Raw genomic sequence first — 25275 nt, forward strand, 5'->3', positions numbered from 1 at the left:
TATCCCTCCTAAAATCCTCTGTTCTTTATTAATAAAAAAGAAGTGCCCTTCTAACATCTAGTTTGTGCAAAGTTCTTTCCGATATAGAGGCTGGGGATGGGAAAAACACATGGAGGGTGATGTCTTGTCCCAGATGAAAATGAGAAACCACTTTTGGTAGGAAATCCAGGCTGGGCCTGAGTACAACCTTGGCTGTGTGGAATTTTGTGAAAGGTGGGTCACACTTTAAAGCATGCAATTCTCCTACCCTGTTGGTAGAGGTGATTGCTACCAGGAAGACCATTTTATATGACAGAAATGACAAATCAGACTTTGCTATTGGTTCAAAGGGTTTATACATTAACTTAGCCAAAACTCCACTGGGAATAAACTCCACTGAGAAATCAGGTGTACAACAGGTGGATACAAGTTATGCAAACGCTTAAGGAACTTCCTGGACTCTCCCATAGAGAAAACTGAAGAACCCTTGACTCCCTTGTGAAAAGCTGAAATGGCAGTTAAGTGTACTTTATAGATGAGGATACTAAACCCCTATTTTTCAAAGTAAGAAAATAATGAAATGTCTTAGACAATTCACAGGTGCCCAGCCTGATTCTCTGCTCCTCCACGCATGATACAAATTTCTTCCATTTGGAAGCATAAGACTTTTGTTTAGAAGGTCTACAAGAAGCAATCACAACCTCTTTGACCCTTTGTGAAAGGGCTCCTGAGGTAGAATCAACCAAGCTGTCAGATGTAGAGACTGCACTTCAGGATGGCGGATGGGGCCCATATGAAGGAGATCTTCTGCTGGAGAAAGGGACCTGTAGACTCCCCGGTGAACTTCCAGAGGGTTGGGAACTGCACCCTTCTCAGCCAATAGGGTGTGAGGAGTATGCAGGTGGGCCTGTCTGCCTTCTGTTTGGCCACTACCTTATGTAGGATTCCAAGAAGAGAGAACCCATAAAAATGTGACCATGCCAGCACAATTGGAATGCATTCCCAAGTGAGTCATGGTCCACCCCTGCCCTGGAGCAAAAAAAGGCTGCATTTCGCATTGGTGGTGGAGGCAAAGAAGTCTATTTCAGGGAATCCCCACTCCTTGAAGATGGGAAGGAGATAACGATTGGCAGCTGACCACTCCTGATTCATGTCTAGAGATCTCTGCTTAGTATGTCTGCTAGGGTGCTCGTCTTGCCCTGCAATGTGCATGGCTGTTAGATGCACTCTGCGTTTTATTGCCCAGCGCCAGATCAGAGATACCTCTCTGCATAGGCATATGGAACCTGTGCCTCCTTGCTTGTTGATATAAAATTTGGCCATCATATTGTCTGTAGTCAGAAGAACTTGATGTTCCTTCAGAAGCACCGTAAATGAAGTAAGAGCGTGTCTAATAGCTCTGAGTTCTAACAGATTGATAAGAAATTTTGACTCAAAGTGGGACCATGCTCCTAGAAACCACAGTACTACATAAAAGTTTACTTTATACTAAACAGAAATATTGGTTTCACCATCCAAGAACCTTGAAACTGCTAGCTTGGAAACTAAAAAAACAACAAGCCTCAAAAAAATATATTCTCTTAGAGATTCAGAAGGAAACCTTATTACAAACACGAAAGATATTCTTGCAATCTTTAAACAGTATTACCAAACTTTATATAGTACAGATCATCCCTCTGAGGGGAAAATTAAATCCTATTTACAAATTAATAAATTGGTAAAGAAATTAACCCCCACACAGCAAAATAATGGAAGAACCTATAACAATTAAAGAATTAACTAATGCCATAAAACAGCTAAAAACTAATAAAGCTCCTGGATGAGATGGCTTTACAGCCGAATTTTATAAGAAATTTGAGACCTTAATTTCTTCTCCATTGAAAGATATTTGTAACAATATTCTCACCACAGGCCTTGTCCCTCCAACCTGGTCCCAAGCAAAAATTATAGTGCTTCCAAAAAAGGGAAGAGATAATTTACTTCCTCATTCATATAGGCCCATATCACTTTTAAATTGTGATTATAAAATATTTACAACAATATTAACAAACAGACGTAATAGTTTCATAGGTAATTATATACATGTTAATCAATCAGGATTTATACCGACCCATTACAGATAATATCCGAAAAACAATAGGGATTATTCAATATTGTAAAAAATATTTAACTGATACGTGCCTTCTTGCATTGGATATAGAGAAGGCATTTGACAAAGTTGAACCTAAATTTTTGAAAAATGTAATTAGTGAGATGGGATTTGGAACTAATTTTCAAAGAGTTATTAATTCGTTATATGCCTCTCCTATGGCACAAGTTGCCCTCAACAATTCAATTTCTGAAGAATTTTGTCTTTCTAGAGGTACACGACAGGGGTGTCCCTTATCACCCCTGCTTTTTGCCTTAACCATTGAACCATTAGCTAATCATATCAGACAATCAGAACATATCCATGGGATAGTTATCAACCAAACTAACTTCAAAATTAGCTTATTTGCAGATGCACCAGTATGGCCTGATGGCCTGCAATCCTTCTGGACCGGCTTCACCTGGACCGGTCACTGGAGTATGGCTGCACCAGTATGGTGGAATCAGCTCCCGAACGAAATCCGCACTCTGCAGGATCTCCACCAATTCCGCAGAGCGGTAAAGACTGAGCTATTCCGTCAAGCGTTTAACAGCCCAGATCAATCATTCTAGCACTTTATATGGACGGCCGCCATGCGCAAACTGTAATGCTCGAATTGTAATTTTATTGTTAATAAATTATATTGGCTGTTTTATTGACTGTTTTTAGATGTACTGTATCAATCTTTACTGGTTTTTAATTGTTGTAAGCCGCCCTGAGCCGCTTCGGCGGGAGGGCGGGATAAAAATCTAATAAATAAATAAATAAATATGATTTCGTTCTTTACGTTTCTCATCCTTAAACATCACTTAAACAGATAGAATCCAAATTGACAGAATTTGCATCAGTTTCAGGACTATATGTTAATCAATCAAAAACTGTTTTATATCCAATAAATATTACGGAAATATCTAAAACCTTTATTCTAACAAATTTTCTTTACCAATGGGTAACACATCAGTGGTCATATTTAGGAATTAAAATCCCTCTCAATTTGCAAAATTCATTTCAAGTCAATTATATTGACACTGTTGACAAAACTAAAACTTTGTTAGAAATATGGCATAGAGAAAATTTATCTTGGTTAGAACGAATTTTATCTATAAAATCAATTATTTTTCCTAGATTTTTATATCTTTTTTGTGCTTTACCAATGCCTATTCAACCTCCTCAATTTAATCTTTGGCAGAATAATTGGAATAGGTTTATTTGGAACTATCATAAACCCTGGATCTGTTTTGCTACCCTTCGCTGACCAACTAAACTTGGAGGCATGGCTATACCGGATTTAAAAAAAATACTATGAGGCAACAATATTATCTACTATAATAAGAATTATTGTGAGTCTGCTGCAGGGCGGAATGTGTGTACAAACCAGTTTTGAGAAGTCTCATGGAGAGTCTAGCATGAGGGGTCACTGCTGTGGTAGATGCCATGTAACCCAGCAATTTTTGAATGTTCTTGGAGGATTGAAATCTGTTGGCTAATTTTTTTTTTAACTAGGACCACAATGGTATCTGCCCTTTGCAAAGGCAGGAATGTCCTTCCCTTGATTGAGTCAATCCTGGCCCCAATGAAATCTATAGACTGAAAGGGGGAAAGGCAGGTTTTCTCCTCATTAATAAGAAATCCTGAAGGGTGTAAAGGGCAAACTGTAGATTACAGCCTAGAAGAGCCAATCATCAAGGTACAGCTAAATGATGCATCTACTGAGTCTTAGATAAGAAACAACCACTGAGGTGTACTTAGTAAAACACTCTTGGTGTTGGTGCCTTTATGCATGAACCGAAGGTATTTTCTATACACTTTATGAATCACTATATGAAAGTATGCATCTTTAAGGTCAAATACTGTGAACCATAGGCCCTCTACCAGCAAGGGCAGTACCTCCTGTAAGGATAGTATTCTAAATTTTGGAATGTGTAGGTGTTTGTTCAGGGCCCTGAGCTCCAAGACAGGCCTTTTTCCTCTCCTCTTTTTTGCTGATTGTGAAATACCTAGAAAAGAATCCTGTATCCCCAAAGTCTGGTCAAGAGGGAGGAAACCTCTTGTGATAGAAAAAATGAAGAGGAGGACATCATAGGTGCATGATATAGAGGCAGAGACTCAAATTCCAATAAATAACCCATATTTATTATGGATAACACTCAGGAATCAGTTATTTTCAACCAAGTGTTGAAAAACCTGGACAACCTGTCCAAAAAGAATGTGTCCCACCATGCTAGTCAAGACATTTCTGACCCCCTAGGTTGTTGCTCCCTGGGGAAAGAGGAGGAATGTTTTTCTCTTTGCTTATTTTGCTTCCTACCCTGAGCTTGTTGGGGGTAGGATGGTCTGTAGGATTGTTGGGATGCTTGGGGAGCCTAGTACCTGTACTCTAAATAATGATAAGGCCTAGACTGGTGAAACTTTTAAGAATGCCTGGGAAAGTTCCTCTGCTTATAGGGTTGAGCTGGAGTGATCCCTAGAAACTTGGCCATTATGTTATTTTTGCAGATGCAGTCTAAGACGTCATCTGTCTGGTCACTGAAGAGCTCTCAGAAGTTCTTCAGTCTTGGCCTTTGTGTCTTGGGGAAGTGCTGAGGCTCTCAGCCAAGAAAGCCTCCTTAGGACAATGCCTGAAAGCCATGACCCTGCTGTGACAGTCTGCCAGATGGCTGGCTGCATTTAACTGTTGTTTTCCTAGTTTTTGCCTTTCCAGCAGTAACACCTTAGTGAGCAGTTTTTTCTCATCCGGGATCAATTAAACAAACTGAACAGACTAGCCTAGGTAATCCAATCTGTAACCTCTTTGTCCATCAGTGAGGAATGAGCACCTAATCTTCCTCATGCTAGTAGGACCTTGAAGACCAGAGTTGGCTTGCAGATGTTGAAAGAGGTAGGTGCCTTGGATAGATTTTCTAGCTTTTTGGCAGAAGCCGTAGAAGAAGCTGGTTTGGACATGCACTCACTGCAATATCCTGTATGCCCTGCAGCATAGATTGGTCCCAACTCCGAGCTGTAAAGGACCTTCATTATGCGATCCGAGGGTTGAGGTTCTGAAGAGAGGTACTCTAGATTTAAAGCCTTTGCCATACAAATGAGTTTTTCAGAGTACAATTCCAAATCTTCTGTAAGCGATGAAGCTGAGGGTTCCCCCACGGTGTCATCCAGTGAGGTCACAGAGATGTCTTCTGATTCAGATTCTGATCCGTGGTCAATCCCCTCCTCAGAATCTGAGAGCTGAGAAGCTGTATCTATGAGAGGGTGTTGCTTACTTGCATGACCCTTCTATTTCTTATCCCTGGGGTACTGTGGTACTAGCTGCCAAGGAAATGTTGGAAACCGCTGTTGAGGGTCCCATGGTCCCCACTGAATAGGGAACCAGGGGCTCTGTTGCGATGGCCCAAGTAGAAGCCCCTTGAGGCTCTTGTTGTTTACAGTGGAGAGGAGGCCCTGTGGGTGGAATTTCCTCATCCAATGACTTAGGGGAATGATGCCTGTGCCCCGACGGTGATAGTGTCAAGAGGGTGATGGTCGGTGTTGAATTGAGGGTGAATGGTGCAGGGGGGAGGTGCATTGATTGTGTTTTGTCTTCTTTGATTTTTTTAACCACAGTTCCAATAATGACTGTGTCACGGTCTCTTTCTCTGCTGGTTCTAACATCAAGGGTGTCGGCACTGAGGCTACTAAGGGGGCTCTCAGTCTCTTATCTGAATGTTTTCCCGTGATCCGTTCGGGGACACCCAATGCCTTTTCCCACAAGGCTGCTTTGAGCCTAGCCACTCTCTCTTCTCTGGCCTTCACCAGAAGGCAGCAGCAGGCTGGGCAAGAAGAAGTATTATGCCCTTTGCCCAAACATAAGAGGCACAACTTGTGTTCATCTTTTTGAGCCATTTTGGTGCCACACTCCCCACATTTTTTTAAACAATGCCATCCTACTTTCTCCAGAATCTCATGTAGAGGAAGAAACTTCAAAGTGATCTCTGAAGAAAAAACCTCGGTAAAGCTCGTGCCCTTGTTAAGGCAGCAAGAAGAGAACTGAGGAAACCGTGCTAGCTCCTCCGTCATCACGTGCCCCTTTGGGTGGGAAAGGCAATCCTGAAGATGGAAGGGGGGGGGACACTATTAGGCTCTAGAACTTCTTTTAAAAGCTTAGTAGCTTTTCTCTGAGATTGTGCAGTCCCCATGTGAGACTGCACAGAAGCCATGAGATGAATTTCCTTTCCTTCCTGGAAATATAATCAGATTTCAGCAAGAGACCAAAGATATTCACTCACTCACTCTCTGGAACCTAGATAGCTAAACAAGTTATTAGTGCCTGAAATGAAAAAGTGGGCTTACCAGATTCTAGTGGCCCCTAGGCAACATATGATAGTCACTGGCTTCACTAGGCAGTGGGGAAATCAGCCACTAAGAAACAACTTCATTCACAGCATACTCTAGAAAATTAATTGTCCCTTCTTACCAATTGCAGGAAAGTTTTTTCTGTACGTGAACCAAAGACGAGAAGTCACATCTAACAAGATCTCCTCTTTCTCTAAAGAAATGAAAATAAGGCATGTCAGTACACTTCCAAGGAGTGTCATCATACTGAGTTAAATAGATGCAGACTCAGTGATACTGGCATCAAGTTAATGTCAAGCCATCAGGAACTAGAAACACACAACAACTATACATACCAAGAGCTAGATTCAAGTCCAAGTAGCACCTTAGGGACCAATAAGATTTTCAGGATATAAGCTTTTGAAAGTCAAAGCTCCCTTATTCAGATATTAATTTTATTTGATCATGTTTACTGTCCTGACTTTAAAATGCTGCTGCATTTAATAGTAAAAGAGTCATATAAAGAGTCTCAACAAAACAAAATTCCACCATATTTGAACAGCAAAAATGCACAACAGGAAAATCAAGACATGGTTGGCAGGAAGAAGAAAATTAATCATGGCATGAACATCATAAAGGTAATGGAAAATAAGGGTGTTCTACAACAATCATAGCTGAAGAATGACAACTTTCTCTAAAATTCTAATGGAGCACATGGAAATTGTTAAGCTGAGAAAGAGGACAGATAGGGCTGTTAACATCAAGGGGCAAAGCTCAAGACTAAAAAAGACACACATATCTCCCAAGCCAAAAGGCCACAAACAGAGGAGGTGGGACAGCAGGGTTCAAAACAATTAGCTGAAGTTCTTGCTTCATATATTGGCAAAATACCTGTTAATACACTGTATTTTCTCCCCAGTATCCAAACAGGCTCTTTGGTCTCTGGGAAGTCTTCATACTCAAACCTGAGAGTATCATATGTTAGAGTAGCTGTTCATAAATAAAAACACACAAAGTATAAGTCACAGGCTCCTTTTAGAGTTTCTGTCCCATGAAAAATGCAAATATTGCAAGGTTATTACCTTTAGAAAGTTATGGTGATGCAAAGGTCATGGATGCACCACATCTACTTAAAATAAGTGGGCTTCAGTGGAGAAACATCAGTCAATCAAGAGTAACACAGACTTGAACTTAAACAATCTTTTTCCACCACAAAGGGAAAAAATTAGGCTTTCACAGTGCTTTCACTGTGTCAGATACCATTTAGCCAGTTTACCCCCCCCCAAAAAAAAACGACTCCACTTCCAAGATATTTCTGGGGGATGGGGGGCATTCTGGCCTGCAGCAGGAAGGGAAAGACAGAGAAGTTGTACTTTGCAGATGGAAATCCTTCTATCTGGGTAAATTTTATGCAGGATCCAAGCCAGTGCCCTTAGTCCTTATCACTTATTTTCGGCACCAGCTTTTGATTTTGTTTAAAACCACCATTCAGTCTCTTTTGAATTATCATACAGATTTCCTACAGAAAGCATCATTTGGTTCAGATTTTCAGCAGAGGTTTCAGCCAACACTGCACTTCAGGTGCGCCACACACAAGTGAACTGCAATTTATGTAACCCTACCCACCCAGCTCCTACCTCTACTTCTTGGGGTACATCTAAGCAGCTGTACGAGTGAGGGCCAGCAAGTTGAAGCCAGAGAGTGAGATGTCTTCTCAACTAGTGCTTTCAGATTTACACCACACTCCAGTCCTTCTACCATCTCCTTCTCCTTGATTACATACAATTGAGGTCCACTTAAGCACTGACCTCTTCTTGTTCCATTTGCTCTTTATATACCTATAATCTCTGTTCCTTTAACCCTGCTGATGCATTCTTCAGTTTCCCTGAGCTGAGAACTAGAATCACGGTCACACAGACTTAATGCCTCATCATTCCACTCTCTGCTCCTCGTTTCCCTGCATCTGCGGACAACTCTAAAGCGAGCTTGCCTCATCATAAATGACTAGCTACCATGTTACAAATAACATCACTCACATATTATTCCACGTACAGCTGAATCTTCCATTCACCACATGCAAAATCAAAGACCCACTCTACCCATCGTTGGAATCCAGCCATTTGCAGGATGCAGCTAGTCTCTGACTGTATGTACTCCACTGGAACCCTTCAGCTGGCCAGTCCTGATGCTCAATTGGGTTATGACCTGACCTAAAGTATGTTACACCAAAACCACTCACAGCACTTTTGTTTCGGCTTTTTAAAAAAATTATAAACATGGGGGGGGGGGGAGAAAGTGAGGAAGACTCCGGGGGGGGAAAGACAGGCACGTAAAGTAAAAATTAAAAGTGGGTCTCCTGTTGCATGCTAGGATTGAAAAAGGGCCTTCTTTTATTTTGCTTATGTCTTTGCGGATAGCATGCTTGTGCAAGCATTTAACAGCACTTTTAACCAAATGTTTAGAACCTTGATTGGTTATGAGGTTGCAGGCAATCATGAAATCTGGAATTTCTATGCATCTGACATCTTCTCAAAAATGTGTGCTCTGTTACTATTGAAAAAGATGAAAAATTATATTAAGTAGATATTTTATGTGTAGCATTTAGTATCAGGATAAGTCATGAGACTTCCTTTGGGGCTTAAGACCAAGATGGTAGAATGGACTTGTTTACATGCACACTACAAAGAAACCCCATCTCCAGAAATAAAAATCTCAGTTCCAGTCATGCTGTCTGGTTTGGACTAGCCATGACTATCTTCTTACACTACCCATGCCTCACTCTCTCTAGAGAACTATGAAAGCTGCCTGTTCTATAATTTGTATGTTATAAAACACCACTGACATTAAAACACAAAAGTGTAGCAAATGTTTTCCTCACCCACATCATAAAAGCAAGTTCACAATCAAGTAGAAGGATATCCTGAAACACCCAGATCACTTTGAAACTGTGATTAAGGCATGCCAAGTAACCATGACAAGGCATAAGGTACAACACCTGGCATTGATATTTTTTTAAAATCTTAGCTCTCACCATAAGGTATGGGCTTCCAAAAGAGTTGACAAGACACCATCTCTCAGCATTTTTAAGAGGTCCGGCAAGGCCACTTTATTTGCTAGAGCTTTGAATGGGTTATAGGCTGCAGGCATTTTAAGGGGGCTTATTTAGATTTCTATTTTGCATGTTTTAAATTTCGATTTATAAGCTGCCTTGTGCCATGGGGGAAAGGTGGGGTATAACTAGTTTAATAAATAACAACTCACAAGACTCAGTGGCACATACGGTGGTAAGTACATAGCAGTGGTAATTCACTCACATAATTCAAAACCATTATATTTTCACTGACTGAAGCAGGAAACATTTATATTACATACCTAACACAGCCAGTACCATCCATGGAATATGACAATACATGCTATGTCAAAGAAAGGACAAAAAACTAATCATAATGACAAACTGCCACCATTCTCTTAAAAATAATACTTCATTCTATACCCTGGCTATGAACTACCACCAAGACAACATGAGCAGACCTATACACCCGTTCTACCTGTCCTGTAACTTCCACACCTAAAACGGCAGAGTAGAGTCTCTCAGCAGCATGAAAGTCTTAATTTCTATATAAAGAACGGATAGTCTTTGTCAAGGTCAGAGCAACAGATGCCACACAGTTCTTCTATAATGCCAACTTTTATGATGCAACTTCAATTACTGAACAATCGCTTCACTCCTTCAACAGGAACTCCATAACCAACTGATCCTTTGTAACCCATGTTAAAACAGAGTGGCATCATAACACCACTTTTCATAAGCTAACAAAACTGTAGGTTAACATCTGTGTATGAAGATGTGCCTCAATATGTTTGCAAAACATGACTGAAATGAAATCAAAATAACAAAAGATGTATTCAAAGGCAGAAAGATACATTTACATGAATAAAAGGGCATGTAATGATTAAAAAAACTGAGGGAAACAAGAATTCTGAAAAGGAACCCCTAACATATGGCCAGAGTTTTGAATGTAATAAACCCAACTTCTGTTCACACAGCTGCAAGCTTCACCAGACAGCCTCAGGCAAGTCACTACAGCCTATTCTGCTTCATGAGCTCTTGTGAGGTTGAGAAACTACTGAGAACACCTTGAAGGAAAGGCAACAGAATGTAATAAAGCACAAATGGCATCAGACACAATGCACTAAAGAACCAACAATTAGACTTAAAACCAAAAAAAGCATCTTCTACAAGGAGAATCAGTGTGAATGATCACAGATGCGGGCCTGAATTTAGATCCAGGTGGTCAGCCGTGTTGATCTGAAGCAGTAGAACAATTTAGAGTCCAGTGGTGCCTTTAAGACCAACAAAGGTTTATTCAAGGTATGAGCTTTCGTATGAGCTACCATTCAAATGTATTTGAAAAAGTGTACGTGCACATGAAAGCTCATACCTTGAATAAACCTTTGTTGGTCTTAAAGATGCCACTGGACTCTAAATTTATTCTACAGTCCTGAATTGTGAGCATCAATCTGAAGTTAATAATCTGCAATGAAGTAATTTAAAGATTGTAATCCAATGCCAGATCTTTACATGTCACATTACTTGATTAACATATCAAAAATACTGTAACACTCAGACTAAAATGTTCAAAAGCAAGAAGCAAATGTTTTTATGAAGTGTCTTACAGTTTAGCACCCATTGGGCCATGATTAAATCAAGAAATCAAAAACAAAAAGAAAGTCTTGCTGCATCAATTTGGGGCCTTTCAATAGCAGCTCAGATAGACAGATATATGTTACCCAACCTCCTTTCTCAGGCATGATCCCACATACAACCATTGAAGCTACTTCAATGGATAAACTTTATCAGACAAGCATTCAGATCTCTCCAGAACATTCCCACATTCTTGTGTTTTTATCAATTTATTGAAAATCGTAAGGGGCAAAGTTTTCTAAAGACAGGGCCCCAGGTGGTGAGAAAGCACTAGCACTTTGGTATCCAGGTCGGTTGGCTGCTTTGCTGCGGTGACACGAACCCTCTGGCTTGGCCAGCCAGTACATAATTAAAATCCAGGGCGTTTGCCTCTATTAACAAAAGGAGAGTGGGAGACGAGACGTTTACTGAGCTCCCTCAACAACTTCCCGCAATTTCCACCTTTATAAGGAAGCACGTCTGTTTCAGATACCGCCTTCTGACCCCAAGGAACAGAGTCAGCACAGCCTCACTCCCCCCACCCCACAACGGTCCTCTCAGCCAGCCGGAGACTTCCTACGAGCCCCCTCTCAGTACAAGCTTCTCCAGAAAAACAAACCAGTCCTTCACACATGTATCGCCCTGAGCCCCAAAGACACAGACAGCCCCCTCCAGTCCCTCGTCAGATTTCCCCTCCAAGTCCCCCGAGACACCCGCAACCTCACCCGCGTCCATTCTGCCCCCGCTCAAGCTTCAGGAGCGGCCACTTCTGTCTCCTTGCAGACCCAGACCACCACAGGGGCGCACTCTAGCCCACTGGCTTCAACGGTTCACGTCTTGCCCAATCGCAGAGCTCATCACAGCTGCTTCGAGTGGCGATAGGTCAACTGAAGGGGCCAGTAAGCTTTTCTGCACTACACTCGCTTCCTCTTCCTAACCAGGGAGCTGCCATTTTGCCGTACGGATAGTACAGTTCTATAAAGCGGGATCGTCATTTAGATCCGATTTCGCATTCCGCTGAGTCAGGAGGAACGTTCGTATGTCTTGAATTCGTCTTCCTGATCTCTCTGAGAACAACAACAGCAACAGGGAGTTTTAATAATACAGAATGTGGGCGTCGCCATCTTGCTGTACGGAGTACCTAACCTGGCAATGTCTGTCAGAGCAACCAGTATAGGTGAGACGGCCATCCTCGTCTGTCTTCGGTTCCTCCCATTAATAGTTGAGGTACACGGAAGAAGGAAAAGGGGAGGGGCGGGGAGATGAAGGCTCCGAGTGCTGCTGTGACGCGGTGACACCTAAAGGGGCAGGGCCACTGAGATGACAGCTCTCTTCCGTACGGAACTAGCTCATTACGGCTGTGTGGAAGCCGCCGGAGAGGAGAACCTGGCTGGCCCCGCCATCTTGCTGTACGGCTGGGGAGGGGGGCGGAGGAGGCGAGGGGGGCGGAGGCAGGGCCGTCCGTGCGGCCTCCGGAGATGGTGATCTGTTGCGCGGCTCTGAATTGTTCCAACCGGCAGGGCAAAGCTCCCCGGGGCCGAGCGGCCGTCTCCTTCCACAGGTAACCGGAGGGAGGGGAAGAACCGCTGCTCGCACCTGGGAGGCAGACGGAGCCCTTCCCGTCTCGACTTATAGACGGCTCCGGGCAGACAGACGGACGCTTCCGTGTGGCCCTTCCCCGCCCCCCCCCTCCTTCTCCTCCTCCTCCTCCTCCTCCTCCTCCTCCTCCTTGACCACAAAGCCACACGGGCCGCCACACTCGCCTCTGCGGGCCCTCTCTGCCCCACTCCTGGCCTCAGCTCACCTCCACCTCTCGGATCCAGGAAGAATGGGGGAGCATCCCATAGACAAAAGGGAACGGTTCCCGCCCCCACTCCTGCACGGTCTTCCTGCCTGCCGAGTTTGGGTGGAGGGAGAGAGGGATGGGCGAAGGCAGAAAGTTGCCTGGAACTCCCCACCCCCCTTGTTTGGGATTAGTCAAAGAGAAAGGCGGTGAGGAGGCACTCTGTACATGCTTCTGCATGGTGGTTGCCACCTCGCGTTTGGTGGCTGAGGCCTAGCCTGGTGGCAAGCTGCAGAGCTGAGTCTTGGTTCAGACGTAACTAAGCCTTGCCTTGACCTCTCTTCTCTGTCCCCTCTCAGGTTTGTAAATGTGTGGCCTTCCTGCTTGAAGGGTGTTTGCCTGAAGTTTTGGGGAAAGGGAGTATGCAGCGGCACCTCACTGCAGAACACTTGTACAGGTATCAAGGGTGCAGCATACCTGCCCCTCTTTGGCTTGATGGAGTCTTTCCTAGCTGCCGTTTGGTGGGTGGTGCTTTTCCTGGAAGTTGCAATAAGAGAAAGGTGTAGCTGTTGAACTAGTCCCTGCCACACAGCTGTGAGAGTCATAGCACACTTGCCAATTCTTGACATCTTGAAATGGATATGTGTTCTATTTTCATAGCAGGTGAAAGAAATAGTCCTTTCTGTAGGCTGCTCTGAAAAAAATAGACCAATCTTTATAGCAAGTGAGAGATTTTCAGCTCCTTCCAGACAAACATGTTATGTCTGTCTTCTTCACTGTGAAGATAAATTAAAAACATACTTTTTAAAGCTATACATTCTCACAGACTTCTGTAGGCTATTATAATGCTATAATTTCTCTTTCAGAGAGTAAACAATTTCTCTTTCAGATGAGCAAATCAGTTGACTTTATCATACCCATTGTAATAACAATCAAAATTTATTTTTAAACTGAAAAAAGACACACCTCTGATGATCAAAAAGCAATGGGATATCAGTTAATTTAAGGTAAAGTTAACATATGAAATCTCTGTGTATTTCACATTAAGATTGGTCTCAGGAAGTGCCCAGCAATCATGTCCAATTTATGCATGCATGTTTTTTACATTTCTGGATGGCATGCAAAAGAACTTGAATAATGTTGTGTCAGTTTCAAGGTGCAATTTTGTAATATTTTTGATACTGTTATTTTGGCAAAACATTATGCACCCTTATAGATAGTAGCAGAATTGCTTCCTGTCTGAAACAAAAAAAGCAACCACACCTCTCCAATCTGAAAGTGAAAACAGCTGAACAGTGAATGCATGTACAGTACTATAACACTGCAATCCCGTACAGTTACTCCCTTCTAAGTCCATTGGTTTCAGCTGTCTTAAACTGGAGCAACTCTGTACAGGGATGTGCTGTAAGCTTATGAAACCTTGACTTGCTAGATCAGAACTTGCTAGATTAGTCCATCATTCAGTTTCCATTAGGAGCTATCCAGATGCCTCTGGGAATTTGTAAGCAAAGCAAGAAGGTGATGTTTGTCTTCTCTTTGTTCCCAGAAGTTGGTACTCAAAAAGTATACCATCTCTGACTTTAGACATTCTATTTACCTGTTATGGGCAATAGCTATTGTGGGTAATAACTTTTGATTGATCTATCCTTCATAAGCATTTTTTTTTTTTACTTAAAGAGAGTTTTAATATCAATTTTGAAGCTCCCTATTAGCATGTTCCACATATTTAAAAATGATTTCACAAACAGCTGCGGAAGCTCATTTAGTTTGTATAATCTGATTTTCTGGCATTAACCTATTCATTTCAGGTAGAGATTTCAAATAGTGGGTTGCTACCATTGGTACGAACAAATGTTAAGTTAGCAAAAATGTTGTGTCAGCTAAATTAAATCTCTAAGCAGAGATCATTCTTTGTCTGCACTATAATTATATATTTTGTTTTGCCTAGGTATCTTTTTTCTTTTTATAATAGAGCATTTGCTAAATTAAATAAGTAAACTGCTGTTTTGTCTGTAAAATGTCTGAAGGATTGTTACATAAGAACATAATAGGTACCTTGAGGGATCAACCAATAGTCCATACTCCTGTTTTACACACTGCCAACCAGTTGCCTTGGAAGACCAACAAATGGGGCACAGAAGCCAAGCACTTCCCTTGATGTTGTCTCCTAGCACTGGTTTACTGCCTGTAGATGTGGAGGTTTCCTTCAGTCATTATAGTTGGTAGCCATTGACTAGAAGTGTCAAATCTTTTTTTAAAGCTATCTGTGCTAGTGGTCATCGCTAATTCCAAAATTTACAGTGCAATCCAAAGCAGAGTTACACTTTTCAAACTCCACTGCAGTCAGTTGGCTTAGAAGGGTGTGACTCTGTTTAGGACTGTACTGTTGATTACTCGTTGAGTGAAATACTTCCTTGTGTCTATCCTGAATCTTTTGCCCATCAAATTCATTGGGTTCCCCTGAGTTCTAGTATTATGGGAGAGGGAGAAAAAGTTCCCCCGATATACACTTTTCCTGTTCCATACATAATTTCGTAGGCCTCTGTCATGTCCCTACTTAGTCATCTTATTCTAATGGAAAAGCTTTAGACACTTTAGCCTTTCCTCATAGGAAAGGTGCTCCAACATCTTGATCATCTTGGTTGTCCTCTTCTGCATTTTTCCATTTTTGCAGTGTCTGTTTTGAGACAGAGCGACCAGAACTGCACTCAGTTTTCCAATTGAGGCCACATCATAAATATAGACAAAGGCATTGCAGTACTGGCATTTTATTTTCTGTCCCTTTCCTACTAATCCCTGGCATGAAGTTTGCGTTTAACACTGCTACATACAGAGTTGAAATTTTCATTGAGCTGTCCACTATAATCCCAAGATTTCTCTCCCTCTGCCACCAAACAGCTCAGTATATATCTCTTTTTGTTCCTGTGTGGGTCACTTTGCACTTACCTACACTGAACTTCGTTTGCCACATTGTTGCCCAGTCACCCAATTTGGATAGATCCTCTTGGAGCTTTTCACAATTCACTTTTGTTCTCAACATAACAAATAATTTGGTTGAATTTGCAGATTTGGCCACTGTGTTACTCAACACCAATTCCAGATTCTTTATGAACAAATAGTACTCGTTCCAATACAAATTCCTAGGGGACCCTGCTGCTTACCCCTATCCACTACTAGAACTGACCCCTATGCTATGATTTCTGTCATTTCACCAGTTTTCAATTCATAAGAGCACTTGTTTCTATCCCACAGCTTTTAAGTTTACTCATGAGTCTTTAGTGAGGGACCCTGTCAAAAGCCTTTTGGAACGCCAATATTCCTTCAAAATCTTGAGCTCACCATCATGATTTAGTTCAGATAGGGGTTAATATACCTCTACTTGTGAGTTGCTTTTAGTATCCAGTATTTCCACTCATAGCAGTTCTCTGGGTGAGTTTATTCCCCTTATGTTTTCTAGATTATTTGACTGATATACACATTGATACACAGAGCAACAGCACTCATAACACATCCTTCACTGTCCTGCCTATAAATGTTATATCCAGGGATTCCTGTATGCCAATGACCAGTTTCTAAAATGGTTATCATATCAATGTTGTCATTTAGCATCACAGATTTCAGCTACCCCTTACAGGTGTCTAGCACTGCAATACAGACACCTGTACCTTGTTTTCCTGACCTGGCCATCAGTAGTCCTTTGGCCTCTTCACTCTCATTAGTACGTTTTAGTCCACTTCCTCAATTGTTACCATTGACTCCATCACCCTTTAGGGATAAGTCATCCTAAACTGGAGTCTTCCTACTTCCTGTTAGCATCCCCTCAAAAGTTAGTTTGAAAGCTGCCCTGCAGCCTTTTGATATTAAGTGCTAGCCCCTTGTTCCATTTCAGATTAATTGAAGCCTATCTCTTTTGTACAGGTTTGGCTTATTTCAGAAAGTTTCCCAGCATCTGATAAACCTACACCCTCCTATTTTCTCATCCATTCAGTGAGATCCTTAACCTCTGATTGTCTAACTGCACATAAAAGGTAAAGATTTCCCTTGCTCGAAAGCTAGTCGAATCCAACTTTAGGGGGAGGTGATTATCTCCATTTCCAAGCCGAAGAGCCAGCGCTGTCCAAAGACTTCTCTGTGGTCATGTGTCCAGCATGACTAAACGCTGAGGCACATGGAAAGCTGTTACCTTCCCACCAAAATGGTACCTATTTATCTACTTGCAATGTCTTGCTTTCAAACTGCTAGGTTGGCAGGAGCTGGGGCCAGAGATGGGAATTCACTCTGTCACGCAGTTAGGGTCTCGAACTGCTGAACTACAGACCTTCTGATCTGCAGCTCAGCGTCTTAACTACTGAGCCACCACAGCCCCCTAACTGCACATAAGCAGGTAGCAATTCTGAGAATGCTCCCTTTGAAATTCTGGGATTTTAACTGTCTGCCTAGTTAGTAACACACATTTTCCCTCCAGGACTGCAAAGCTACATTTGCTAATGTCACTGGTGTCAACCTGCACCACAACCACTGACTTCTACCCTGCATTAGATACCAGCTGACCTAGAAAGAGGGTGATTCCTGCAGCCTTCAATCAGGCTGTCAAGTCACCAGTACTAGGAACCTACCTCTTCCCTACCCAGAGGGGTATTCTCAGCACAAGAGGTTATTCAGTATATATTTTTTCTTTCTTGATTGCTTAAAACAAGTGTTTCTGTTGATACAGAGACTCAGTTCAGACTTCATGTAGCAACCTGTTACTTGTATTAATCATAGGTCTGGATACAGTGCAAGGACTGGCTGAGGACCAAGCAGAGATTTCCAGGCTTCCTCCTCCCCAGAGTAGCCATTTCTAACCCCACAGAAAGTTTTATTTCCAGGATTGTGGGACCGACATGGAATAATAGCCAGGTGGATCATGAGGGAGACAAAGGAAAAATCACTCTCTTCTTCCTCTTTTATCAGCAGAACTCTGCTCTCTCCCGAGGGAGCAATTCAGCCCTCTTTCCCCTGGAGCCCCGAACCTGTGTGGCTGTGAGTCCATGTGAGTCCTGCAACCCTGGGAATAAATTTTCCTAGGGGGGAAATGCCGGGGGGGGGGGGGGGGTCAGCAACTATTAGTGCCTTTCGCTGACAGATCATAGGATCCATCCCAAACTTTAGAACTGAAACGGTGGTCTGGGCTTTCAAATTGTAAAGGCAAACAGTGTGTTCTTTGATTCAGGTTTGCCAGCTGATAACCAAACCATGGTTTTGGTATTTATGACATGATAATAATTGGGCAACCTTAACCATGGTTTGGTGTGTTGTCTCAGCTGAGCCGAAGGAATACATTGTGTATAAAAGTTACTGAATCTGTATTCACACTCTATGGCTGAATTAACATTGTAGCACTAAACTGAAAATGAGTGAAAAGGTGTTAGCCTAAAGGCATGTCATGGAAGAGCCACAGGCTAGCATAGCCACAGCTTTCTGCATGCCAGAATCTTACTAGTCTGCAGCTTGTGTTTGGACCATCAGTAATCCGTGCAGGAAACAGGAACAGTTGTTTGCCAGTGTCAGATGTACTGAATCTGAGCGCCTGACATCTGAAAACCTTGGAAGTGCCTTTGTGCTGACAGAGGAATTCAGTATGTTTTATACCATCCCTGATCTCTCTCGTCACAGTCTGAGACAATGGTTTTCTCAAAACCTGTTAATGGATTAGATTGTCTCTCTCATTGTCGGTGATTCAGCAAAACTGTAGAGTTAGGAAAAAGATTTTCCTATTCATACTGTTTTCTCTTAAATCTACAGCTGTGTTCTGCAACTGGTTCTTAACAAGGGCCATATTTTGAAAGCAGAAGAAAGACTAAATGACCAGCACTGTTCTTACCCCCTGAAGTTTCTTTTGCCCTCTAGCTTCCAGCATGAACAGCACCAAGGTGCTCCCTTTAGACAGCTTGCACTTGTTCAACTAAATCTGACATACACCTAGGAGTGAACAGCTGAGGTGCATGAGGAGAGAACTCTGACAGAGCCTGTGTCTTGCTGTTCACACCAAAGGTGGAAGCATAGGGATTAAAGAGGACTTTGTCAGCTCAGGAGAAGGCCATCATGTTGCCTAATGGAAAGGAGATTCTTGGGGCTAGAGATTCCCTGGGATGTTAAATAAGCCCTCCAGTACCTTTATTCTCAGCTTATAGAGAGCTGCAAGTTTTTATTTGTTGTATGAGTGGTCAGTTGCAGAGCTCCCCTACCTTCAGATCTGCCTTGCTTTGGATTCTCTCACAGTCTGAAATCCAGCAAGAAATTGCTCAGACTATGGGGGTGGTAATTTCACCGTGGATGTCCATCTGGAGGAGGCAGCTTACCATTGTCCTGCAGGCTGATCCTACACAAAAAATATAAATATGCAAACTCTTTGATCCTAGGACTAGAGCTTTAGAAGGACATCTGATTTAAACCTGCTAATTGGGTTTAATGTGTTATTTTGCTAGTGACTACCATATTTTAATTGCTGTTTTATTGTATGCGTATATTGTGTTTGTTATGATAAGTTTTCTATGAAAACCCTTTTAGGATAGTGTGGTACTAAGTTTTTAAAATATGGTAATAAGAAAGAAAGCACAATGCTAAAAAATCTACCATCCCTGTGACACTTTAATGCTGGAAAATGTAACAAACACTGTGTGTTTCTGTACTCAGAGGAATGGATCCTGCAGATCTGTTTTGCAAGCTGTGGTGTGAGGAACCTTCTCCCCCTCCCCCAGTATTTTTTTTAAGAAACAACAACACAATAAAAATATAACAACAATTGTAACAGTACTTCTAAGTAATAAAAACAATCTTGACTTACTTAAAAGGAACTGAATGTTAAGAACATTGCAGAATACCCATAATATCTTGAACATCAATTACCATGAGTGAAGAGTGTTTATTACATCCAGTATCACTCCTTGAGAAGCAAGATAAGATAAAATAGGAAACCAAATGCTAGTAAATTCATTATACCCATCAATATCATTTGTTGGTTTCATGTCTGCTGCTTTTTCCATTATATATAGGTTCCACAACATACTGTGCCATAAACTTAGATTGGGTTTACATTCTGATTTCCATTTCGATGCAATGGTTGTTCTTACTGCAAATAACAGTAATGTGATTCTCTTTTTTTGTACATTAGATAAGTTGTCTTCATTTCTAAAATTTAAGAGAATTGATTCAGGACTTTAGTAAGTAATGTGCCTTATTTGTTCCAATATTTCATCCCAGAAAATTGTAATTACTGGACATTCCATCCAACAATATACATAGGTCCCAATCTCTTTACATTTTCTCCAACAAAAGGGATCAGATGGGCTCTTTTTGTAGCAGGAACTCCTTTGTTTACAGGAACTCCCTGTAAGAAGAGCTCTGTAAGCTCTTGGAGGATTGGCTACATTAGGGGTGTGTCGCTTAAGATGCAAAGGAGTTCCTGCTACAAAAAGAGCCCTGTGTCATGATTTTAAAGTTTTGCCATTTCAATGAAAATATAGGTGAGTTATTTTTATAGTTATTCCATATTTCAAGCCATATGTCATTAATAAGTTCTGTTGAGCATGTTTTTTGCCAATTCTTCTGATGATCCAAGGCTTCTTACATCAGGAGAAGGCTCCTTGTGCGGGAGGGAAGCACAACTGTTAGTTGAATGGGTCTGTGATATCTGACCAGTCAGCTTGTAGAGGTTGTTTCCTGAATGTTGTATGTTATGGAGCCCTGACCCAGATAGCCCAGGCTAGCCTTGTTTTGTCAGATCTTGGAAGCTAAGCGGAGTCAACCCTGGCAAGTAGTTGGAAGGGGGGGACCACCGAGGAATACCAGCGCTGTGACGCAGAGGCAGGCAAAGGCAAACCACCTCTGAACATCTCTTGCCTTGAAAACCATTTGGGGGTTGCCGTAAGTCGGCTGCGACTTGACAGCAAAAAAAGAACAGGGTTATAGAAGAACCATACGTAACACCTCTTTGTTTTTCTACATTGTTTTGTAGGTTCCCGTTAAAGGACGCGAAGCGACTGATCCAATGGTTAAAAGCAGTTCAGAGGGATAACTGGATTCCCACCAAGTATTCCTTTCTCTGCAGCGAGCACTTCACTAAAGACAGCTTTTCAAAACGGCTGGAAGACCAGCATCGACTGCTCAAACCCACAGCTGTGCCAACCATTTTCCAGCTTTCAGAGAAAAGGGGAGATAGCAGGGATTATGTCAAGAGGAGGAGGAAAGTAGCAAGCCAGGCTCTGTACGGAGATGGCAGACCACCAAAGGAAGGAAACTGTGAGGTAATGGAGGGGATCTTATCTTCTGACCAAGACTCAATAATGGATGGGACTCAAGAAATGGAGCGAGTGACTCTTCAAGCTGAAATTGGGTCACTCTCTGAGCAGGGAGAGAATTTCCAGGTCCAGCTTGAAGGCTCCCTGAGAAGGATGCTAGCAGATAACCTAGTCACAAAAGTGGCCCAGAATAAGCCAGAGAAGCCTTCTGTAGAGGATTGTTCTGAAATGGTGATACATCCTGGGAATTTGAAAATAGACCGAAGTGGTATGTCAGAAGATGATTTCACACCTCCTGTGTCTGGGGCTTGCAAATTTATTGGCTCTCTTCACTCTTACAGCTTTTTCTCCAAGCACACCAGAGAAAAGTCATCTTTTCCAAAGGAGCAACTTGAAAGGAAACGGTTAAGAAGAAATGTTGAACCTAGCTGTAGTAATAACACAGTGGAGCAGGATGGAAGTTTAACAGAAACCTCCTCCACTTCCTCTCTTACTGTTGTTCCCCAAAAACCGTCCCAAAGCCTGTCTGCATCCCCTGCAGATCTGACTCCTAAGCCTGCAACAGAAGCTGTTGTAGGTCCAAAGGGAGACACCGATGCCAATCCCATGTCAATCAATGAGGTCATCATGTCTGCTTCCGGAGCCTGCAAGCTCATTGACTCCCTCCATTCATACTGCTTCTCCTCTAGGCACAGCAAAAGCCAAGTGTGCTGCTTAAGAGAGCAGGTGGAGAAGAAGAACGGGGAGCTGAAACTGTTGAGACAGAAGATCAGCCGCTCTGACAGCCAAGTTAGGAAGCTGAAGGAAAAGCTAGATGAACTGAAGAGGATCAATTTCCCATTCCTGAGCAACCTGCTGTCTCAGGACGGTGGTCAGTATTTTGTGTACATACACACAGCTGGGGCACAGTTACTATCAAGATAAACCCTCCTTAGTTAAATATAACATATTACTCAAAACAGTGTTTCAAGGCAGCTTACTTGTTTCTTCCCTAAGTGTGATCATTTTATCTGGTGAAGCATATAGCCTCAGTTCATATTGAATGTTGGTATTCTCACTCCATGTATATGTCATGTGCCAGTGCACTAACGTTGGGGGGGTATTTGCTGTTCTGAGAATGAACATTTCTGGGGTTATAGTGGTTTTTCCCCCAGTCGCTTACAGTAATAAGCTGTAAATATGTCAAGTTTCATCTTGTCTGGAAGTTTTCTAAAGGTTATTACTCACTGTGTATCTCATATATTTATATACTGTAGGATGATTCTCCATCCTCCATATGTCAGCAGTGTGTATACAATGTTTAGTAGTTGTCATGTTTAAACAGAATCACCATTTGAAGTACAGCTGAAAAGCTGTAAAATCCCAAAATAGAATGTTACTGCAAAACTTGTCCCTCCGTCCCTAGGCAAATAGCCATTTCTTGGCTAAAGGGAGCAGATCTTGCAGCTACTGTGCACAGTCAGTGCTGAAAACAGTGCTGTGGCCCAGCAAGCATGAGCAATCATATTCATGCACACAACCACCAGAGCAATTGAAAAGGGGTTCAGAGTAGGAATCATTGTATACATACCTCTGTAACACAGGTGATTGAAAAGAATAGGAAGAATCAATATGGGAACGATTAAAAGTGATCAATGAGCAAAAGCAGGGCTTTTTGTAGAAAAAGCACAGCAGGAGCTCATTAGCATAACAGGCCACACCCAACAGCAGAAATGCATTAGCATATTAGACCACACCCCTAACAGGACAGCTCATTAGCATATTATGCCACACCCCACATTACTAGAAGTGTGGTCATTCAGCCACACTCACCTTTTGCTTCTTATTCTGTTTACCTTGTTTGTTGTCAAAACCCAGGGCTTTTTTTGTAACAGGAACCCTTTGCATGTTAGGCCACACACCCCTAATGTAGCCAGTCCTAATGAGTTTCTGCTGTTGGGTGTGGCCCAGGGCTATTTTTGGGCAGGAACGCACAGGGACGGAGTTCCAGCTGGCTCCCTAGTTGGCCACACCCAGCAGGAACTCATTAGCATAACAGGCCACACCCAGCAGTAGAAATTCATTAGGATTGGCTACATTAGGGGTGTGTGGCCTAACATGCAAAGGAGTTCCTGCAACAAAAAAAGCCCTGGGTTTTGACAACAAACAAGGTAAACAGAATAAGAAGCAAAAGGTAGGTGTGGCTGGATGACCACACTTCTGGTAACATGGGAATGCGGCCTAATATGCTAATGAATGGTGCAATCAGGGGTGTGGCATAATATGCTAATGAGTTTCTGCTGCTGGGTGTGGCCTATTATGCTAATGAGTTCCTGCTGGACTTTTTCTACAAAAAAAAGCCCTGGCCTATTATGCTAATGAGTTCCTGCTGGGCATGGCCAACTCGGGAGCCAGCCGAAACTCCGTTCCTGTGTGTTCCTGCCCAAAAATAGCCCTGAGCAAAAGGCAGGAGTGTGTAAGTGGGAAGCGGGAGCAAACCCAATCTGTAGCATCTTAGGGTATGGGTGACCTCTCCCAATGATTATGAAGAGCCATGGCTGCCTTCCAGAGGTAGGGACAGCTCATCTGAAGGGGTACAGAGAAAGAAGCTTCCTTCGATCTCTATGGAGTTGTTTGGCACGGTTTCCTAATGTGCTCTGTGGCTTTCTGTGGAAACCATTCTCCTCCAGAGCTCTGAGAATGGGCTGCACAGGTTCTAGAAACCAGAAGAGGCACCATAGCAGCTTGCTGATCGGTAGCATTTTTAGTCCCCACACTCATATACTTTCAACTGTTTTAACTTTTTACTTGCCAGTACTTAAGTGACAGGCCAATGCAAAGTTTAGTATATTTATTTACCCTGCCAGCCAAGTTAAACTCAGTAAAGTTCTGTTCATTTAAATAGGAGGCTTAAACCACGGATGACTCATTCCCATTAAAGTGAATGATTGTTATTGACTTGTGGAAGAAAGTTAAAGACTATATCCATCTCTACTGCTTCAATGGGAGAAGATTTGCTCTCCAAATTGGGATCACTGGGCTCTGGAGTGGGGGCCAAGTTTTGCTGCTGTTTAGAACAATCCCTGCTGGTTTCTGTGGATGAAAGGAAAGAGCCTCTATGGTGGGACGTAGTTGGGGGGGGGGTGAGCTTTCTCCCTACTCCAGAATCTGAATGTGAGGGCGTTGGATAGCCTTTGTCCAACCTTAGTTGTACCTTTTCTTCTTTCCATAGAAGTCAGTGAGAGCTGTTTGTTACTGGGAAAAGGGAAAAACATGGCATATGCTTAACTCTGCCAGTAACCTGGCTCTGTCATGCTGAAGATGTTAAAATTAATATACAAAATTTATGAATCAGCGTGGGGAGGGGGCTGTAATGATTAGGTCATTTATCTCTGGATAGAGACTAAGATGAGCTATGGCTTTCTGCGTTTCTTCTGTACAATGGAGTGGGACGCACATTTCCGCATGTGCATTGTGGCTTCCTTTGTTGATTACTTTTTTCTCATAAGAATGATAGAAACAAAAAGGAAACAATTGTGATCTGGATACATAACTGCTTTCTGAAAGAATATCAGCTTCATTTGTAGGTAGATGTGACTGACCATTGAAACAGAAGTAACTGGGAGGGCTGGAAGGAAAGTTAGATGTTAAGACTGAATTCTATTAATTTATGTGATTTAAGCAGAAATGCATTCTTTCATGGTTTATGGATAAGTTTGTCAGTGTAAAATGTTATTCCTAGTATGCGTATTTATTTGTCAATGTTTATATGCAAATCCTCTGTCTTCCCTCTATAGCCTGTGAATTCTTGCCAGATTTCTCTGGTAAACTATACAGAAAAGTTATTTATGTACAGGTTTGCTAGTTTGACTTTCTTAACTCTAACATTCTTTGCCTCTGGCTTGGATTCTGGGTCTTATAATAATGGAATTTAAAGCTGAAGGTTTATCTTTGTGTGCTCCCAGTGTGAACTTCACCTTCAAAATCTGATAAGGCAATGGGCATCTTTAAGAATTCCAAATGTAATAACAATATATGACACCACTTTGTCTACTGTTTACTGGAAGTAAACTACAAGTCCCAGCATACAGTGGGGTAACCTCTATGTAGAGTTGCAAGGTTGTTTCCTGTCTTCTCT

The 25275-nt window shown here is 42.2% G+C and overlaps 2 protein-coding genes across 5 annotated transcripts in view; one reads left to right on the forward strand and one right to left on the reverse strand.

Annotated features, from left to right (window-relative positions):
- The window catches only part of ATG4B (autophagy related 4B, cysteine peptidase), a 40938-nt gene extending 29056 nt beyond the window's left edge, over positions 1–11882 (reverse strand). Inside the window, exons 1-3 of the mRNA XM_015416063.1 lie at positions 11822–11882; positions 7304–7402; positions 6555–6626 (exon numbers count right to left, since the gene is read on the reverse strand). Of these exons, the coding sequence (XP_015271549.1) occupies positions 6555–6626; positions 7304–7402; positions 11822–11831 (181 nt within the window). The 5' untranslated portion in view covers positions 11832–11882. The remainder of the gene's footprint in view (positions 1–6554; positions 6627–7303; positions 7403–11821) is intronic.
- Positions 11883–12528: 646 nt separating this feature from the next.
- The window catches only part of THAP4 (THAP domain containing 4), a 32914-nt gene continuing 20167 nt past the window's right edge, over positions 12529–25275 (forward strand). Inside the window, exons 1-3 of one of the 4 annotated variants that reach the window (XM_015416087.1) lie at positions 12609–12657; positions 13239–13336; positions 20876–22029. In XM_015416087.1, the coding sequence (XP_015271573.1) occupies positions 13302–13336; positions 20876–22029 (1189 nt within the window). In that variant the 5' untranslated portion in view covers positions 12609–12657; positions 13239–13301. Of the gene's footprint in view, positions 12658–13238; positions 13337–16862; positions 16908–17481; positions 17533–20875; positions 22030–25275 lie in introns of those variants that run through there. The other 3 variants (XM_015416086.1, XM_015416089.1, XM_015416088.1) reach the window with 3 other exon arrangements.

The sequence above is a fragment of the Gekko japonicus genome, unplaced genomic scaffold, assembly GCF_001447785.1.
Source record: "Gekko japonicus isolate JY-2015 unplaced genomic scaffold, Gekko_japonicus_V1.1 scaffold300, whole genome shotgun sequence".
NCBI lineage: Eukaryota > Metazoa > Chordata > Lepidosauria > Squamata > Gekkonidae > Gekko > Gekko japonicus.